Source organism: Mustela erminea, chromosome 16 (genome assembly GCF_009829155.1).
Source record: "Mustela erminea isolate mMusErm1 chromosome 16, mMusErm1.Pri, whole genome shotgun sequence".
NCBI lineage: Eukaryota > Metazoa > Chordata > Mammalia > Carnivora > Mustelidae > Mustela > Mustela erminea.
Window position 1 is genome coordinate 43,835,756 of NC_045629.1, and position 20,667 is coordinate 43,856,422.

At 37.4% G+C, this 20,667-nt stretch overlaps 1 protein-coding gene and 1 long non-coding RNA gene across 6 annotated transcripts in view; one reads left to right on the forward strand and one right to left on the reverse strand.

Annotated features, from left to right (window-relative positions):
• Positions 1-20,667, forward strand: part of DPY19L4 (dpy-19 like 4) — a 71,536-nt gene that overhangs the window by 8,655 nt on the left and 42,214 nt on the right. For 3 of the 5 annotated variants that reach the window (XM_032315449.1, XM_032315451.1, XM_032315450.1), the window contains exons 3-6: positions 7,272-7,396; positions 10,784-10,874; positions 11,703-11,824; positions 11,929-12,074. In XM_032315449.1, the coding sequence (XP_032171340.1) occupies positions 7,272-7,396; positions 10,784-10,874; positions 11,703-11,824; positions 11,929-12,074 (484 nt within the window). Of the gene's footprint in view, positions 1-5,144; positions 5,152-7,271; positions 7,397-10,783; positions 10,875-11,702; positions 11,825-11,928; positions 12,075-20,667 lie in introns of all 5 variants that reach the window. The other 2 variants (XM_032315452.1, XM_032315453.1) reach the window with 2 other exon arrangements.
• Positions 3,335-18,183, reverse strand: LOC116574710. The gene is made up of 3 exons (XR_004279449.1): positions 18,173-18,183; positions 10,627-10,628; positions 3,335-3,430 (listed from the first exon to the last, which is right to left on the reverse strand). It is a non-coding gene; the product is annotated as an uncharacterized LOC116574710 (long non-coding RNA).

The following is a 20,667-nucleotide window of genomic DNA, read 5'->3' on the forward strand; positions in this document are numbered from 1 at the left end:
CAGAGAGCCTGATGCGGGGCTTGATCCCAGGACCCTGAGACCATGACCTGAGCTGAAGGCAGAGGCTTTAACCCGCTGAGCTACCTAGGCACCCCCTGCACAGAGTTTTTATTGGTGGCTGGTCATGTACCCTTTACCTACCACAAACCAAAACTGGATTTCCAGAAGGAAAGTAGCGAGCACAAACCACATCATTTGTACAAATAGGTCAGGTACAGTAAACTAACTGGTAAGAGAATGGTGGGAACCTTTCTGAAGTCCAAATTTCCAGATTCCAACAAAGGCCCTACCTTGCAAGCAGGCCTTTCTCCATAAGGCAGTTGCAGGGCTGTTATGTTAGCTTTTCTGCACATGTCCCCCTCCCAGGATATATTGTTGGACAGGGACAGGATAAGCAAAATAAAGGCATTCCATGCTTCCATTCAGAAAGAAGAAGAGTGAGAGAGAGATCAGTCACTGGTCCATAGCAGTTACGAAATTTCATAACTGCTATGGATAAATATGAGGGCTCCTTATCCCGGGTAGGGATGTTTCTTTATTAAGCCCTAGTTGTTTTCCTTGGAAGTAGCTTCCCAGTTCAGTGTTCTCTGTGGTCCTTGACTCCACCCTCTGGAGGTCCTTCCTTTTCTATTAAACTACTGAACTGTGTATGAAGATGGCTCTGGAGAACATGCTGTCCTTAGAGGCTGAAAGCCTTCTCATGCTTCCCGCTGAGTAGAGAGTTGAAGGCCCATTTTTAAAAAAAAAAGTTTTAAATTTTTTGAGGATTTTATTTTTTAGAGAGAGAAAAAGAGGGCAGACAAGTAGGGGGAGTGGCAGGCAGAGGGAGAAGCAGGCTCTTGCTGAGCAAAGAGCATGATGTTGGACTTGATCCCAGAATCCTGGGCCAAAGGTAGATACTTAACTGACTGAGCCAACCAGACGCCCCTGAAGGCCCATTTATATATATATTTCTCAAGTAAAATAAAGGCAGTAGATAATCTGTAGAGCTAGTTCAGGGGCTAGCAGCAAGGAAATTTTTTTGGAAGCTAGAAAAACAATAATCCATATTATGCAGTGATAAAACATTTTATGAAACCATTTCTTATGAATTTGTTGCAATTTTTATAGTACTTTTTTTTTATTATTTTAGGTAACAAGATTGTAAAATAGGATGTTACTAGAGTGCCTTGGTTATCAGCTACATTTGATTACATCTCTTTGATTAAAGAAATGAATTTAGAACAGAATTATCCTATTTGCAAGCAGGAAAATAGAGGATCCAGAATTTCTGGGACTTGTAGTGTTGAGTTAGAACTGTCTATTTTAGCTAGCAAAATCCAGAAAATTGAGAAATACCTTGAGCAATAAAGGTGAATGACTAGGATGAATCCTCAGGGCAAGGCTGTCGCGGAGTTTGTTAAAATATATGGATGGATGAAGATATTTCCTAGTAAATCTTTTCAGTTGGACAAAGTATTCAGGGAAAATAACACAGCGTGTGGTTCCACAGTAGCCTAATAAGCTCAAAATACATGTATTTAAACCTTTTCCGAGACTCATCTAGGAAAAAAATTTTAAGTACAATAGTCCTTCCTATCCAGTAGTTTCACTTTCCATTATTTCAGTTTTCTGTGTTCACCACAGTTTAGAAGCAGATAATCCCACGTTCTGACGTGTTGTCAGAAAGTTAATAGTAGTGTAACACTACCTCAGGATACCTATGCCATTTTCCTCACTTCATCTCATCACGTGGGTGTTTATCATGTCCCATCATCACAAGGTAGAGTGAGTACAATACAATAAGATATTTTGAGAGCCAGAGACCATGTTCCCGTGACTTTTATTACAACATATTGTTATAGTTGTATTTTATTATTAGTTATTGTTAATCTCACTGTGTCTAACTTTATAAATTAAACTTTTATGCATCAGAAAAGCATAGTATAACTAGGGTTCAGTACTATCCACAGTTCCAGGCACCCATTAAGGATTTTGGAACATTATGCCTTGCACACAAGGCGGGGGAGGACTTCTGTATAGTTGTTGGAACAAAGAGCTGACTAGAATCAAGTAGGTAAAAAGCTGACAAGATTGTTCTTTACAAAAACAAGTGATTTGCTTTTTAAAAATTAAGGTACAGGCATACCTCCTTTTATTGTGCTTCATTTTATTGTGCTTTGCAGATATCTTTTTTTTTTTTTTATGAGTTGTAGGTTAGTGGCAACACTATGTTGAGCAAGTCTGACAGCACCATTTCCAACCCCATTTGCTCATTTCCTGTTTCTGTGTCATATTTTGGTAATTCTCGTAGTAGTTCACACTTTATCATTATATCTTGTAGTGATCTGTGGTCAGTAATTATGACTTAATGATAGCTCAGGTGATGGTTAGTATATTTTAGCAATGAACTGTTTATTAAGATATGTATTTTTTTTTAAAGACATAATGCTACAGTGTAGTGTAAACTTAACATTTATATAATCAGGAAACCAAAAAATTCACTTAGTACGCTTATGGCAATATCTGCTTGATTGCAGTAGTCTGGAACTGAGCCTGTACCATCTCTGAGGTATACTTCTATAATTAGCTTATAGTAAAAATGCACAGACTCTTAGGCATTTCATTAAATGAGTTTTGACACAGGAGTACAGTTGAAACATGATACAGAACATTTCCATTAACCCGGAAAGTTTCTTTGTACCCGCTTCCAGATTTTCCCTGTTCCTCCCCACCTCTGAAGACAATCACTCTTTTTTTTTTTTTTTTAAAGATTTATTTATTTATTTATTTGACAGACAGAGACCACAGACATATTTATTTATTTGACAGACAGAGATGACAGGCAGGCAGAGAGAGGGGAAGGGAAGCAGGTTCCTTGCTGAGCAGAGAGCCCGATGTGGGGTTCAGTCCCAGGACCCTGAGATCATGACCTGAGCTGAAGGCAGAGGCTTTAACCCACTGAGCCACCCAGGTGCCCCTAACCACTCTTTTTTTAAAAAGACTTTATTTATTCATTTATGCAAGAGAAGGAGCAGCAGCAGGCAGAGGGAGAAGCAGGCTCCCCACTGAACAGGAAGCTGAATGTGGGACTCAATCCCATACTGTGGGATCTGAAAGCAGCCACTTAACCTACTGAGCCACCCAGGTGTCCCAGTAATCACTCTTCTTATTAATTAGTTTTGCATGTTGTAGAATTTCCGGTAAATGGAATTGTATAACATGTATGCTTTTGTGTCTGGATTTTTTCACTTAGCTCGGCTAAGTGAATCATTTTGAGATTCATTCATGTTGGTATAATTTTTTATCTATTCTGTTCTTGTTGGACATTTGAGTAATTTTCAGTATTTATTTATTTATTTTTATTTTATTTTAAGATTTTATTTATTTAATTGACAGACAGTGGGAGAGGCAACATAAGCAGGGGGTATGGGAGAGGGAGAAGCAGGCTCTTTGCTGAGCAGGGAGCCTGGTGTGGGACTTGTTCCCAGGACCCTGGAATCGTGACCTGAGCTGAAGGCAGACGCTTAATGACTGAGCCACCCAGGTGCCCTAATTTTCAGTATTTAGCTATTAAGAATAAGGCTTCTGTGAACACAGTTCTACAGATCTTTTTGTGGGCATTTGTTTTTTTATTTCTGTTAAGTGAATATCGAAGAGAATTGCCTGCTAAGCTTTTAGGAGAGATATACCGTTAAAAGAACTATCAGCCTAGATTAAAAAGGATATAACTATTCAGGTCTTAAAATGATACATACATGCAGGAAAACAAGCTAAATAAGCTGTTCCTAAGGGGTCTTTCTTGAGAAGGAGTGAGTGGTTTGCCTTTGGAGTGAAGTGAATATTTGTGACAAATGGTACAGACCCTGATAGACTCTTTTATTTGCAAGTATTTTCTCCTTTCCCTAAAGTGAATTATCCATTTATTCCCATTGCCGTGTCATTTGGAGTGCATCTCTGAGGCAGTGTATACTTTGTTCCCTCATTGTCAGGCTTACTGATGTGACTCGCCTGGACCAATGGACTGTCTGTGGAAGTAGCATGTTCTAGTTTTGACCAGAAACTGTAAGAGGCATTATATTCTCTGCCTGTTTTCCTGCCTTTTTTTTTTTAAATTTTTTTTTAAGATTTTATTTATTCAGGGGGTGCCTGGGTGGCTCAGTGGGTTAAAGCCTCTGCCTTCGGCTCAGGTCATGATCCCAGGGTCCTGGGATTAAGCCCCGCATCAGGCTTTCTGCTCCCCAGAGAGCCTGCTTCCCTTCTCTCTCTGTCTGCCTCTCTGCCTACTTGAGATCTCTGTCAAATAAATAAATAAAATCTTAAAAAAAAAAAAAGATTTTATTTATTCATTTGACTGAAAGAGAGAGAGAGAGAGCTGAAGCAGGCAGAGGGAGAGAGAGAAGCAGGCTCCCCACAGAGCAGGGAGCCTGATGTGGGGCTCCATCCCAGGACCCTGGGATTACAACCTAAGCTGAAGGCAGATGCTTAAATGAATGACTGGGCCATCCAGGCGTCCAGTTCTCCTGCTCTTACCCTCTTTCATGAGAATAGCTACTGACCCCAATCTGGGACTCTGAAGAAGATACAAAAAGAGCCACAGCTAATCTAAAGTGTGGAATTGGGTGAAGAGTCACTATGGGCCCCAAACCCACAAGTAGCATAAGTGAGAAATAAACCTGTATTTTGTAAGCCACTAGTGATTTGGCGTAATTTTTTTTTTTTTAATCATAGAAAAGCTTACTAATAGAGTGGTCATTTAAAACATTTTGGAAAATACAAGAAAGATAATTAAACAATCTAGAGCTAACTACTGTAAAATAGTATTTTCCCCCTGAATACAAAAACATATTTTTTTATTTCTAGAGATGTGGAAAATAGAGAAATGTGTTATAAAATAAAATGTATAAATAATTCCAGTAGATAGAACAAAAGTTTTGGCAGGTTTTACTTACATTTTTTTCAGTGCCCTTATACTTTTCTTTTTTTTTCCTTTTTGTGAAATGGAATCCTACATTTCTTTTCCTAATATGTCCTTAACTTTTTCCTTTGCTTTAAATGTTACCTAACTATGCCCTGTATTGTTGATACTGATATTTATTTAGTGCTCTTTTTTTCTTATTCCATATTTGACTCTTCACAATAAACTTTGAAAACACCATATTTAGTATTAAGGTAAGGCATTTATATGTAGGATTTGGTTTACATACTTTTTTTTTTTTTAAAGATTTATTTATTTATTTGACAGAGAGAGAGAGAGATCACAAGTAGACAGAGAGGCAGGCAGAGAGAGAGAGGGAAGCAGGCTCCCTGCTGAGCAGAGAGCCAGATGCGGGACTCCATCCCAGGAACCTGAGATCATGACCTGAGCCAAAGGCAGCGAGCGGCTTAACCCACTGAGCCACCCAGGTGCCCCTGTTTACATACTTTTTGTAATAACCCATGACAATTAGGATTAACTTGCCATTATCTAAAGAATTAATGAGCAAAAAATTATTCCAGAGAATTAATGGGGAAAAAAAAACAAACAAACCAGGACACGTGTTCGGAAACTTTGAAGCACCTTTGCCAAACTGCCACCATTGATGTTTTTTACCAGCTTTTTATAGCTCATATTGTGTTAACATTGCTTTAATTAACTATCTTATATATTTTTGCATGTATACTTCTGTATCTCAACAATAGTAGTATTTGCTGAGCTCTTACTATGTGCCAGGCCATGCTTTTGAAAGCAGTAATTTTAAAACAATTGTATCGTACTGATACTAATATTTGATTTATTGGGTAGTGTTTTTCAAGCATTTTCAATGTAATTCTTACTGACTTAGTCATATCTAACTGCTTTGTCTACTAATGTCTCTAAGTGTTCCATGAAAACTAATATTTATTAAATAATATTTTGAAAATGGCTTAGATTTTAGTTTAGCTAACCTCATAAATCAGCAAGTTGAGTTTTACAGATCATTCAGTAATCAAACATTGGGCTTTGGGGCCTTAGGCCTGTGCTTGTTATACCTAATAGCTAGAGTAGAGCAGGATTAAATCATCCTGTTTGTAGAAAATTCACATGTGTCTTATGTTACTCATCAAGAAATAGTTACATATATATAATAGTTGCATATGATGTTTTAAATATATAAACATTAAAAATGATTGAATTACATATATTTTAAATGGCTGTAATCTATAGTATGTAAATTATTCCTCAGTAAAGAAAAAAATTCCTTGATAGGAAACGCTATTGATAGTAATTCTGAATGAACCTGTATTTTTTTCTTTAGATGTTTGGTAGTACATACCTTTTATTATTTTCTTTGAGTAGTAGGCTTTAATTTTTGAATTCTTTTTTGGTTTATAGAACTGGACAGATAGTGCAGAGTTCCCTTCTTACACCCTCCTTCTGCCCACACATAGAATTTCCCCTTTTATTAACATTTTGTATTAGTATGGTATTTTTGGTACACTTAAGGAACCTGTATTAATACACTATTTTTATTTTTTATTTTTTTTATTAACATATACTATATTATTTTCCCAGGGGTTCAGGTCTATGAATCATCAGGCTTACACAGCACTCACCATAGCACATACCCTCCCCAATGTCCACATACCCTCCCCAAGGTCCCTACCCCGCTACCCTCCAGCAACCCTCAGTTTGTTTCGTGAGATTAAGAGTCTCTTATGGATTGTCTCCCTCGCAACCCATGTATTTTCATTTTTTCCCTCCCTAACCCCCATGACCCCCCACCCTGCCTCTCAAATTCCTCATATCAGAGAGATCATATGATAGTTGTCTTTTTCTGATTGACTTATTTCACTTAGCATAATACCCTCTAGTTCTATCCATGTAATTGCAAATGGCAAGATTTTGTATCTCTTGATGGCTGCATAGTATTCCATAATACACTATTTTTAAAAAAGATCCATACTTTATTCAGATTTGCTTAATTACCAAATGTCCTTTTGCTGTTCCAGGATCCCACATGACATTTAGTCAGCATGTCTCCTTAGACTCTTTTGGGTGTGGCAGTTTTTAAGGTTTTCCTTGTTTTCGGTGACCTTGACAGTTCCGAGGAATACTGGTCAGGTATATTTAGCATGTCTTTCTTTTGAAATTTGTCTGCTGTTTTTCTCATTAGACTGGGGATATAGGTTTTGGGGAGGAAGAACACAGAGTTAGAATGCCATTTTCCTCACATCAAGGGTATATACTACCTTTTAATTACTTTTTAAAAATAGAAGTGGATTAATATAAATATCATCTACATCTGATTACTTTTAATATGCTTTTTCAGATGTATTATTTCAGCGCTTTGCAAAGATTTTCATTGGCTGTCTTGCAGCAGTTACTAGTGGTATGATGTATGCTCTCTATTTATCAGCATACCATGAACGGAAATTCTGGTTTTCCAACAGGCAGGTAAGAAGAAAGAATTTTGAGCATATGGAAGTTGTTTGAGTATTTAACTTTAATCTAAATAATGTATTTTTCAGGGAGCCAAACTGTATGTGTAAGTATGACAAGTGCTTTCTTATGTACAGTCATTAGACACAAAATGGTGTAGGAGCTATTTTGAGAACACAGTCAAAACATCAACCTTGAAAAATGTAATACAATGTATTTCCAGGCCATGGAATAAAAACTATGAGGATGCTTTTTATTTATTGTGCTACTAATCTATCAGGGGCTTTTAATGACAGTGAAATGTTACCAAGTTTAGTCATACTTTTACTAGTTTTGGTAGTTGACATTTCAAAAACATTTCAGTAGTAAAATATTTTAATTTTTAGATTACATGATTAGAATGTTTTGGGGGTATGGAAATGATTAACATACGTGACAGTATTTATTAAGATGTCTCTACATATTAGTATGTTTAATGTCTGGTTTTAAATCATGTGTATTCCACAGACCCTTTAGTCACTGTAGTTACTTACATAACTCATAATTTAGCCTTTGAGTAAATTTGTTCTCAGACTTTCCTTCACAATCAGATATACTTTTCATGGATTGATAAGGTTCACAGAGTTACCACTTGACTCTAAAGAGTTTTGTTTTCTTTTTTAGTCCAAACTGTTTTGTTGTTGTTCTTATTTTTGAGCAGCCATTGATTGACCTCATCCCACCAAAACATTTAGCTGAATAATTGCCTGTATTGATTTGACAAAAGCTATTACTGTAGCATATCCTATTTCCTTGATAATACTGGATGTACAATAGAACCATCTGATGAGCTTTTAAAAAGTTCACATATTCTTGGGTGGGGTAGCGGGAAGTATCTAGGATCAGTGTTTTAAAATATGTCCAAGCAATTCTGTTGGGTAAGCAGTATTGAGAACAACCAAAGATTTGAAAATATAGAAGGCATGCATCAAAAAATACTGTGTTTCTTATAAGACTGTATGATTTAGGAACATTGACTTTACTTGGGAGCTTTTTTAGATTTGCAGATTCTCAGGCCCCACTTTAGAATAAAAATCTAATCGGAGATCTTTTTTTTTTTTTTTAAGATTTTTTTATTTAGCAGAGAGGTAGTGACAGAGCACAAGCATGCAGAGTGGTGAGGGAGAGGGAGAAGCAGGCTTTCCACTGAGCAGGGAGCCCGATGTAGTGCTCGATTCCAGGACCCCAGGATCATGACCCAAGCCGAAGGCAGCCACTTAACCCACAGAGCCACCCAGTTGCCGCTAATTAGAGATCTTTTAATAAGATGTCTGAAACTCATATGCACATTAAATTTGAGAAGCAGTGATCCAAAGTTTATATCTTTGAAATTTTAGAAACAAATCTGTTTCCATTCATAAAGAATCATTTTAAGGAAATTTACCTGATTTTTGTTGTTAAGGAAATTTATTTTGATCAATAAGTTCTAAATGGGGAAAAAAGTCACTGGTCAAATAGACCTAGAAAAAGTCTCCTCCTAGAGATTCACAGTTGCATAAGACATACTGATACTCTAGGAAGTCTTAAAGAAACCCATTTTCTTGAATGCTGCCTTTGCACAACTTATTTAACTATAGAACTCTTTATGTGGGTAAGAACTCTTTAAATGGGTAATACCCATTTATATCTCAGGAAATTCTGTTAGCCAAACTTAGGAAAAACTGCTCTGATACCTTTTACATTAATTGATAAATGTTATGCATGAAAATAAAGGAGTTTCATTTTCAGAGACTATAGATTTACAAAAGCTTGATTTATCATGAAATGTGCAAGGTTTTTCATGGTTTTTGAATTACCTATATTGCCCAATTTTTTAATAATAATTTTTTAAAAGGTTTATTTATTTTTAGAGAGCAAGAGAGAACATGAGTTGGGTGGTGGGGCAAGGGTGAGAATCACAGACTCCCTACTGAGCGTGGAGTCTGATGTGGAGCTGGGCTTAGTCTCACGACCCTAATAGGTCATGAGCCTTCTCATGACCCCTTAGGTCATGATCTCTCAGGAGATCATCTCATGACCCCTTAGGTCATGATCTCTCAGGAGATCATCTCATGATCTCTCAGGAGATCATCTCATGACCTCTCATGACCAACATGGAGCTTAAGCTCAGGACCCTGAGGTCAAAAGTCGCATGTTCTACCGATTGAATCAGCTGCGTACCCCCCACATTTGTTTGTTTGTTTTTTTTTTTTAAAGGTTTTATTTTATTTGAGAGAGAGCACAGGACGGGAGTGGGTCGGAGGGAGAGGCAGACTTCCCTGCTGAGCAGGGGGTACGATTTCTGGACTCCATCCTGGGACTCCAGGGCCATGACCTGAGCTGAAGGCAGTCACTTAACCAGGAGGTCATGCTCAGGACCTGGGCTGAAATCGAGAGTCAGACGCTTAACTGACCAAGCCACTCAGGCACACTGTATAACTCAATTTTAGGAACTTAAGATTTGCCTCTGTGTCTGGAATTTCTTTTGAAAAGCACTGATTAGGTGTTCTTGCTATAGAAAAGAGTTAAGGGCTTATTGTTCTGGATATTTAAGAAAGTAGAAAAGCAATAGAAAATACTGATTTCTTCTTAAATTTTTTTTTTTTATTATGGACTTTAACACTTCAACCATTTTTTTTTAGGATTTTATTTATTTATTTGATAGACAGAGATCTCAAGTAGGCAGAGAGGCAGGCAGAGAGAGAGACAGGAGGAAGCAGGCTCTCTGCCGAGCAGAGAGCCCGATGCGGGGCTCGATCCCAGGACCCCAGGACCATGACCTGAGCCGAAGGCAGAGGGTCCAACCGACTGAGCCACCCAGGCGCCCCTCAACCATCATTTTTTATTACCTGCCTTACTATTCTTGCTGTCCTTAGAGCATTTTTTCTGGTTTTCCTTCTAGATTTTCCTGATATATAATAAGGTAAATGCCTTATGAGCTACAATCCATTTTAAACCTTAGGTGTTTCTTTCTTTCTTTCTTTTTTTTAAAAGATTGGTTTATTTGAGAGAGAGCATGTGAGCAGGGAGAAGGGCAAAGAGAGCAGAAGAGAATCTCAAGCAGACTCTGCTGAGCACAGAGCCTGATGCAGGGCTTAGTCTCAGGATTCTGAGATCACGACGCAAGCCCAAATCAAGAGTTGGACACTTAACTGACTGAGCCACTCAGGTGCCCCAAACCTTAGGTGTTTAATTAAAATAATTGTCAGATTATTGAAAAGTTTAACTCCTTAATGTGGCCACTAGTGATTAAAGAAAAATTCAAGCATGTTTCTTTGAATAAAAGGATAAATAAATAGCATTAATTTAGAAGATGAAGAGAAAGAAGATTGCAGGTGAAATTTAGGATACTGGTATTTAAGTAATCATTTCATTTTCTTTTAGGAACTTGAACGAGAAATCACATTTCAAGGTGACAGTGCCATTTATTACTCTTATTATAAAGATATGTTAAAAGCGCCCTCATTTGAAAGAGGTATGATAACCACATTTGTTTGTTTGTTTGTTTGTTTGTTTGTTTTTTAAACTGTACCAACATGGGGCTTAAGCTCAGGACCCTGAGGTCAAAAGTCGCATGTTCTACCGATTGAATCAGCTGCGTACCCCCCACATTTGTTTGTTTGTTTTTTTTTTTAAAGATTTTATTTTATTTGAGAGAGAGAGAGCACAGGACGGGAGTGGGTCGGAGGGAGAGGCAGACTTCCCTGCTGAGCAGGGGGTACGATTTCTGGACTCCATCCTGGGACTCCAGGGCCATGACCTGAGCTGAAGGCAGTCACTTAACCAGCTGAGCCGCTCAGGTGCCTCTACACACATATATATATATATATATATATATTTTTTTTTTTTTAAAGATTTTATTTATTTATTTGACAGAAATCACAAGTAGACGGAGAGGCAGGCAGAGAGAGAGAGAAGCAGGCTCCCTGCTGAGCAGAGAGCCCGATGCGGGACTCGATCCCAGGACCCTGAGATCACGACCTGAGCCGAAGGCAGCAGCTTAACCCACTGAGCCACCCAGGCGCCCCACATTTATATTTTTAATAACAATGCTTCTCTAAAATAAAACATTGTTCTACTATGTGGGAATCCTTGAATTTGGAGATTTGTCTTAGAGTACAAGTATTACTCTTTCTTATACTTAATAAAAGCATTGGAAAAATGAGGCACACTCAGTGTATTTTACTTTGAGGTTTTTCTTGGTAATTAGTAAATATTTAAAATATTTAATGATCTCTGAATGACATGTTTAATTATTGTAAAGCAGAATAAATAATCTGGAGAAAAATTTTTCTGTCTTTAGGTGTTTATGAATTGACACACAATAACAAAACTGTATCTCTGAAGACTATAAATGCAGTGCAGCAAATGTCTCTGTATCCAGAACTTATTGCCAGTGTTTTATATCAAGCAACTGGTAGCAATGTATGTTTTCTTTTGACTTTAATATTTATTTTCTTACATATTTGCAAATAATTAAAATTATGTAATGTCACTATATTATCTCCTCTTTTTTCCCCCCCAATTAGGAGATTATTGAGCCAGTTTATTTCTATATTGGCATTGTTTTTGGATTGCAAGGAATATATGTTACTGCTTTATTTGTTACAAGTTGGCTTATGAGTGGAACATGGCTAGCAGGAATGCTTACTGTTGCATGGTTCATTATTAACAGGTAAGAAATGGTTTTTAAATTAAGTTTTACAGTTTTATTTTTTTATGGCTGTGGTATTTGGTTCTAAAAATGCCACCCCCCCAAATATTCCACACCCTAATCCCCACCTGTGCATAAGATGAGATATCATTCCTGTGATTGTTATGTTAAATGGCACAGTTGATATTAAGGTAGGAAGATTTCCTAGTGGACCTGATCTAATCAACCATATGAGCCCTTAAAGGTGGAGATCTTTTTACATCTGGTGCAGAAGGGCAAGTCAGAGATATTTGAAGCATGAGATGGATTGCTGCGCCGTTGCTGTGAAGTGAGGAGGAAATGAATTTTGCCAATAACCAGTGACCCTGGGAAGGACCACGAGCCCTGGGATGAGAACAGCAACCCTGGCTGATGTTTTGATTTTAGCTTAGGGAGACCCTGAGCAGAATATTCAGAAATACTGGGGTAGGTTTGTGAGCTAATAAATTTATGTTGTTTTAAGTCTGTACTTGTGTGGTCATTTGTCATGCAACAACTGAAGTATAATACATCTACCTTACATCTCTCTTTTATCAGACATAGTAACATTGGTATACATGGATGTGCCCTTTCTTTCCTCTTTTATTTAAAACTGAAGACATTATTTTGTGAAAAGGAAAGGCATCACATATATCACTATTAAGTTAATCACCACAGATAAGGATTCTATATTAATCTATCACAGAGTGCTCTGAATGAATAAACCCATCCCTTTTGGTATTCAAGGCATCCCCCTTTCTTTAATTGTGAGTAAAAAGAGGGTAGGCAGTGGGTCTTTAGAAATGGAGGGCTGATTTGAGACCTAAAAATTTTCTTGGCATTGGTCAGTGTCTAAAGTTTAGTTTTAAAGGATGGATGTTCTTTCTTTCCATTATACTTTTCTCCCCTAACACTTATCATGACTAAATTTTATTTTTCTATTTTATTTTTTTATTATTTTTTTAAAGATTTTATTTATTTATTTGACAGAGAGAAATCACAAGTAGATGGAGAGGCAGGCAGAGAGAGAGAGAGGGAAGCAGGCTCCCTGCTGAGCAGAGAGCCCGATGCGGGACTCGATCTCAGGACCCTGAGATCATGACCTGAGCCGAAGGCAGCGGCTTAACCCACTGAGCCACCCAGGCGCCCATGACTAAATTTTAAAAAATGAAACATTCTGTTACAACATTTTCTTTTGGCAGTTGCTAAATAAAAAATACACTACTTTCAAATTATTGAGACTCAGCATTAAGATCTATAGCTCTTACTGGGCTTTGTTTATATTTAGAGTCACATGTTGCCAGTAATTTGATAAAAAGGATTTTTAAAAAATCTTTAAGGGCACCGGGGTGGCTCAGTCGGTTAAGCGTCTGGTTAAGGGTATGACTCTTGATTTCAGCTCAGGTCGTAATTTTAGGGTCATGAGATTGAGCCCTGCTTCAGACTCTGTGCTCCTGCCCAATTTTTTTTTTAAGTAAGCTCTATGCCCAATGTGAGACTTGAACTTAAGACATGTGATCAAGAATCCAGTGCTCTATTGACTGAGCCAGCAGGTGCCCCTCCTTAATTCTGTTTAAGCCCTCCATAATCCCTTTTTTTTTTTTTTTAATTGAAGAGACCAGTTAGTTGTCCTACAGAATGTCCCACCTTATGGATTTATTTCTCTTTTTGCTTTCTTGTGGTGTCATCTAGCTCTTTCCTCTTTGTGTTTCTGTAATCTGGAAGTTATATCAAAGGCTTGATGAATTCAAGAGAACAATTCTAGTTAGAATGTATCATAGATAAAAAAAAAAAAATCTTAGATGATGGGTTTTTCATGTTCCAAGATATTAAAAGTTACATGGTGTTTATGTGGCCTACCTCTACTGAGTCTGAGATTGACTGTTGGTTTGGGGGACCACAGATCTCTTCATTGAATAGTATGACTAGAATATAATTTGTGTGGTGTTTGGGGTACCACATGAATGTCCCTTTTAACATTAACCATGTACCTAAGGGTTGTAACTCCAGTTGCTAATCTTTGCTGAAATTAGTGATTACATCAGGGTTTATTAAATTATATTTTTCTTTTTTTAAAGATTTATTTATTTTAGAGAGAGAGAGTGCAAATAAGAGGGGGAGAGGCAGGGGGAGAGAGAGAGGGGAAGCAAGGGAGCCCAACTTAGGGCTCAATTCCAGGACCCCAAGATCATGACCTGAGCCAAAAACAAGAGTTGGATGCTTAACCAACTGAGCCAATCAGGTGCTCCTTAAATTACATTTTTCTGTTTTCATTAGCTATATTCTTCATTCTTAAAAGGTAGAGTTTTTCTTTATTTTCTTTATTGTTTTTTTTTTTTTTAAGTAGGCTCCATCCCCAAAACACAGGGTATGAACTTAAAATCCTAAGATCAAGAGTTGGATGCTCTACTGACTGAGCCACCCGGGCATCCCTAGAGTATTCATCCCTAGAGTATTTCTTAGTTAACCAGGGTTCTTTGGTTACCTTTAAATTCAGTTACTATTAGAAAGTCAGAAAAATGTTTAATTTTACTTTACCCATTTCTAGGAAATTATTTAATGGCTGCTTCATATAGTGATAAGCTTTCTGATATTCTTTAAAAAAATATTTTTAGTATAGTTATATATTTAATAAGTTTTATATATATATATACATGTATATATGTATATGTGTGTGTGTATTTATTTATTTATAGTAGGCTCTACCCTTATGTGTGGCTTGAACTCAAAACCTTGAGATTTAGAGTTGTGTGCTCTATTGACTGAGTCAGTATGTCTTCTTTTTTTTTAAACATTGGTATTCTCTTTTCTAAGCATGTTTTTCTAGGTTGGGATTTTCATTGATTGATTAGTGCTAAATCTATTACCACCGTTGTTTTTGTTGTTCAAGTTGTTACAACTTTGGTTAATACAAGTCCTTTCAGGCTAACTGCTGTTCTTTTAACACATCTTCATTAATTTTTGAAAGCTCTGTTGTTTTCTGGCTCAACAAGGTGAGCAGGATCAGCTTATACATTCCCTGTGAAAGATTTGGAATTAGCCACCTCTCAATGGAGCTTTAGTTCCTTTTAGTATAGACTAATATTAGAGAATCTAGTGTAGATGCTTCAAGGATAAGATGATTTCTTGTTATATCAGAAAAGTGCTTGTTAGAGAGTATTTTGAGTTGCCGTGCACTTTTCTAAAATTCTATTAGGATTCATTGTTAGAAATTTAATAGTCCACTCCAAGTATTTCAGAACTCATAGACTAGGTCTAGGAAGTCTTGCTTTTTAGAATGAAATTTATTTAGTACAAAACTGGCATTTACAATAATTGAAGGATTGCTTTCTTGATTATGTGATGTGTTAGTTATTGCTGCATATCAAATCAGCCTTAAACTTAACAGCTTAAAGCAATAACCATTATGGCAGTTTCTGATGGTCAGGAATCTATAGCGGCTTAACTGGGTAGTCCTGTTTCAGGACCCGTTTTTGAGGTTACAGTCAAGAGTTGGTTAGGGTGGGGCACCTGGGTGGCTCAGATGTCCTGGGATCAAGCCCCACAGAGGGCTCCCTGCTCAACTGGGAGCCTGCTTCTCCCTCTTCCTCTGCTGTTCCCTCTGCTTGTGCTCTTCTGCTCTCTGCCAAAAAAGTAAATAAAATCTTAAAAAAAAAAAAAAGTTGTTTAGGGTTATAGTCATCTGAAGGCTTGACTGGCCTGAGCTGTCTACTTCTAAGCTCATTCATGTGACTTTTTTACAAGAAGCCTCAGTAACTTGCTGATTGTTGACCTGGAAGGCCTTAGTTTCTCATCACATGAGCCTCACCATAGAGCTGCTCACAATTTGGCTACTGGCTTTCTTTAGCATGAGTGATTCAAAAGAGTGTGGAGTGAATGTGCCATCATGGAAGTGAGATCTCTTTTATAACCTAATACCAGAAATGTTAGGACATTACTCTGCCATGTTCTATTGATCATGCACTGACTTTGGTGCATTGTGGGAAGTAACTACACAGGATTTTAATACATTGCAGACCATCTTGGAAACTGGCTACTACAGGCAGCAGACTTTCTTTTTCTTTAAGTGGGCTTCATGTCCTCCATGAGGGGCTTAACCTGAGGACCCTGAGATCAAGAGTCACATGCTCTTCCAACGGAGCCAGCCAGGCACCCTAGTAGTGAATTTTTAATGTTCATTTTGTTTAATTTCTAGACTTATCTTTATCTTTATTAGAAGCTTGAAGAGGAAGCCCAGGCAACTTTTTCGTGTAAGAATAATAGCATTAAAGAATAATAAGAGTCCTTGCCAAATAGAGTATTTATTTATTTATTTATTTATTTATTTTTTAAAGATTTTATTTATTAATTTGACAGAGAGAAATCACAAGTAGATGGAGAGGCAGCCAGAGAGAGAGAGAGGGAAGCAGGCTCTCCGCTGAGCAGAGAGCCCGATGCGGGACTCGATCCCAGGACTCTGAGATCATGACCTGAGCCGAAGGCAGCGGCTTAACCCACTGAGCCACCCAGGCGCCCGCCAAATAGAGTATTTAGAGACACTTAGAATTAGAAGGAAATTGCCTTATTTCATTGTACAGTGTGTATCCTGGGGAGCTGGAGCTGGAGTTAGGTAGAAAAATTAACCTGATATGTCCTACTAAAATGTATCCTTTGGCAATTAAAACATTCTTAGCAAGTAGTTTTTATTTGTTTTGCTCTTTGTTCATTTTTCATTGGTATATATTTTATGCTGCAAAATATATTTTGATGCTGTGAAAGAGAATATGCTTTTTCTATTCACCAGCTTTTGTTTAAGATTATTTATTTATTTATTTGAGAGAGACAGTGCGTGCATGTGAGTGAGGTTAGGGGATGGTGCAGAGGGAGAGGAACAGAGTCCCAAGCAGACTCCACACTAAGTGTGGAGCCCAGTACAGGATTTGATCTCACACCCAGAGGTCACGACCTGAGCTGAGCCACCCAGGCACCCCTGTGCACCAGCTTTAGAGTTTATATATGAATGTCTAAAAAAGTATAAAAAGATATTAGTCATTCTGTCATATTATTGGTGTTGGTAATTATATTTTGTGTTACATGTTCCTTAATACCAGAAGGGGAAAGCAGGATTATAAAACCAAAAGATGTAGACATACTAGAAAATTAAGAGGAAATTTTAGGAAACCAGACTGTATAGACAGTAATGGGGGAAAAAAATTAGGGGCAACTTACTCCCTTGTAACATATATCACAAAAATGGGCTAACCTGAGACCCGGCTTCACATATAAACAATATGGAACAGTCCCTGCTGATCTCCTAATCTACAAATATATATCTGGGTATCATTTCAGTGGAAACATCTTTGTATTTGAAGAGCAAAGAAAAAAAGTGTGTGATTAAAAGTGTATATTAAAGTTAGTCTTTGGGGGCGCCTGGGTGGCTGAGTCAGGGAAGAGTCTGCCTTCTGCTCGGGTCATGATCTCAGAGTCCTGGGGTCAGGCCCCACATCAGGCACCCTGTTCAGTGGGGAGCCTACTTTCCCTCTCCCTCTACCCCCTCCTCCTGCCTCTGTTTTCTCTCAAATAAATAAAATCTTAAAAAAAAAAAAGTTAGTCTTTGTCACCCCCAAAATAATTTTCATTAGTAATAATAAAGAGGTAAGATGCAAGGAAATGCACATGTTCTAAAGGTATAGCTAACAAAATAATGGTGACATACCATGCTGGTTCTGTTGTGATTCTATTGGTATACTCAGAATACTCACGCATGTATAAGCTTTTCCAATATAGGTGATAGTCTTTCCCAGGAATTCTATTTTGTTGCAAGGCAGTAATCCAGAAAAAGACAAATTAGAAAATCATCTAAATAGAAGAGAATGATTAGGTAATTTGTGATATATCAGTGCAAGGCAATATGCTGCCATCAGAAGTTATACTGATACTGTGTAGATTTTTTTTTTTTAAGATTTTTATTTATTTATTTGACATAGAGAAAGAAATCACAAGTAGGCAGAGAGGCAGGCAGAAAGAGGGGGAAGCAGGCTCCCTCCTGAGCAGAGAACGTGATGCAGGGCTCTATCCCAGGACCCTGAGATCATGACCTGAGCTGAAGGCAGAGGCTTAACCCACTAAGCCATCGAGGCGCCCCTATGTAAATGTTTTTTAACTTCCACACATTATGCATTGATATGCCAAACTGTTTTATATGTTATCCAACTCAACATTTCTCAAACTTTAGTTCTGTATTTTCATGGGTTCCATGTATTTACTTAAATAATTTGAATTATAATGCTGTTTATATATAAAACTAGGTAATGCTCTGACTGCTTACGCTGCTTATGGTATTATAAAACTGAAACCAATATACTAATGAAATAATCAACCAGAAAAATAATAACTGAAAAGATTAATTTAATGTGAAAATGATATTTTGCTAGAACCAGATTTTTGCTCTCAGCATAAATAAGCTACCCTTCCAGGAGGTTCTTTTGAGTGTGGCAAGCCTGCACAGGTGGGTACTGTGAGAGGACTCACTTTTCATCCTGTAGTGCTCTCCTCAGTCCACTATAAAATCTTTTTTTACCACAGTGATCAAGACATCATTTTGTTTTTATTTGGCAATACATCATTTAGTATTATAATCATCTCTTTATTTTTCCTGATTAACTCAAGCCAATTGAAGTAGTCCTGCCTTGCCAGCTAGATTGTTAACACAAACATGGAAGTGAACACTGAAATCTTTTGGCAATAGTGAATTACAAGTAGTCATCCAGATGATCCAGATTATGCTTATACTATGATGTGTCTAAAATGAAAACTCAGGGGGCTCCTGGCTGCTCAGTCTTGATCTTGGGGTCATGAGTTCAAGCCCCATGTTGGGTGTAGAGATTACTTTAAAACAAAACAAAAAAAAACAAAACTCAAAATTAAACTCGGAGTTTGCTAATCTCTGTGAATGTATCTATAGGCTTATGAACCCTAGGTGATTTTAGTTACTTGAACTGCTGGTTTGTGCTGCTGTTAGACTCTGCCACTGGGGAGAAAAATTGGGTCTCATTTGACCCAATTTGACTTGCTTCCTCCTGTTAGCCTTCTGGTCCTCACAGTCGTCAAGCATGGTGAAGGCAAGAGAGTAGCTCAGGTGTTCAGAGAGTAGCAATGGGAAGGCCTGTCCAGGTGAAGAGAATAACTGACAGAGATCTTACTCAGTTTTTGTTGCAATGACTTCCTTTCTCCAGTGCAGAGTTTTAAAGGTTTCCCTGCAGTGATCTGTGATCTGGACAAGGGTAGTGAGTGAACCTTCAGAGAGGTGAGTGCCAGGTCTATTTTCCCAGTTCTGGGCTGATGGAGTGGCTTGTGGAATCCTGATTGAGAATAGATATTCTCTCCTTCCTCCCTACTTCCTGCCTCATGCCACGTGAAATCTCCTATTTGTCTGTAGAGAGTTAACTTTCATAAATTTTTCAAGGATGTTATATGAAAATAGATGGTCTTTAGGATAAATGATGTTCAGTTGATAGTATTGGAACAATCATCTGGAAAATACAGATACTAAAATAAGCTCCAAACAGTGAAACCAATAATTACTATACAAAAACATTGACTCATGTTTTTTGTGGTGTTTTTGGTGCAAAAGGTGTTTTTATAGGGGCGCCTGGGTGGCTCAGTTGTTAACCGGCTGCCTTCAGCTCAGGTCATGATCCGGGGGTCCTGGGATCGAACCCTGCATTGGGCTCCCTGCTCAGCAGGAAGCCTGCTTCTCCCTGTCCCACTCCCCCTGCTTGTGTTCCCTCTCTGTTAAATAAACAAATAAAATCTTTTTTAAAAAAGTGTTTTTATTAAAGCACAGGGACAGGACCTGTGGGCAGAAGGAGCTGCCAACATTGGTTCATGTTTTGAAAATCTTTGTAAAATGTAGTATCAGAAACAGTATAAGTATATAACAATAGAAGTTGGTTAATTATCATTAATCTATATAATGATGTGTCATGACCATTAAATATTCTTTAAGTGTATTTAATGATACATAAGTTATGGAAAGATGATCATAATATATTAAGTGAAAGTAGTTATTACAGAATTATAAAAGAGCCAGTCTAATATCACTTACTAGGTTGTAGACACACTGCTAAGTTCTTTACAGCTTTTATTTCATTTGATCTTCACATATGATCCTGTTTTTTTCATATATCTATTCAATCACATATACATTTGTACAAGACAAGTTTTCTTAAAATACTTTTTAACAGTTTTATTGAGGTATAACTGACATAAAATGTATATTTAAAGTGTACAGTTTGATCAGTTCAGGCATTTAGACACACTCATGAAACCATCAAGAAAATCAGTACAATAAACATCTGTCATCCCAAAAGTTTCTTTGTTCCCCCCTGGTAATGCTTCCTTCTTTGCCTCTCTTACCCCACCTCTACTAACTGTCCTGTTGTCTTCAGGAAACGAATGATCTAGTTTCTATCATTATAATTAGTTTGCATTTCCTAGAATTTTATGTAATGGAGTCATACAGCATATGCTTTTTTGTTTTTTTTTTTTTCCCACTCAACATAATTACTTCGAGATTCATGTATGTTGGGCATATCAATAGTTTATTCATTTTCAT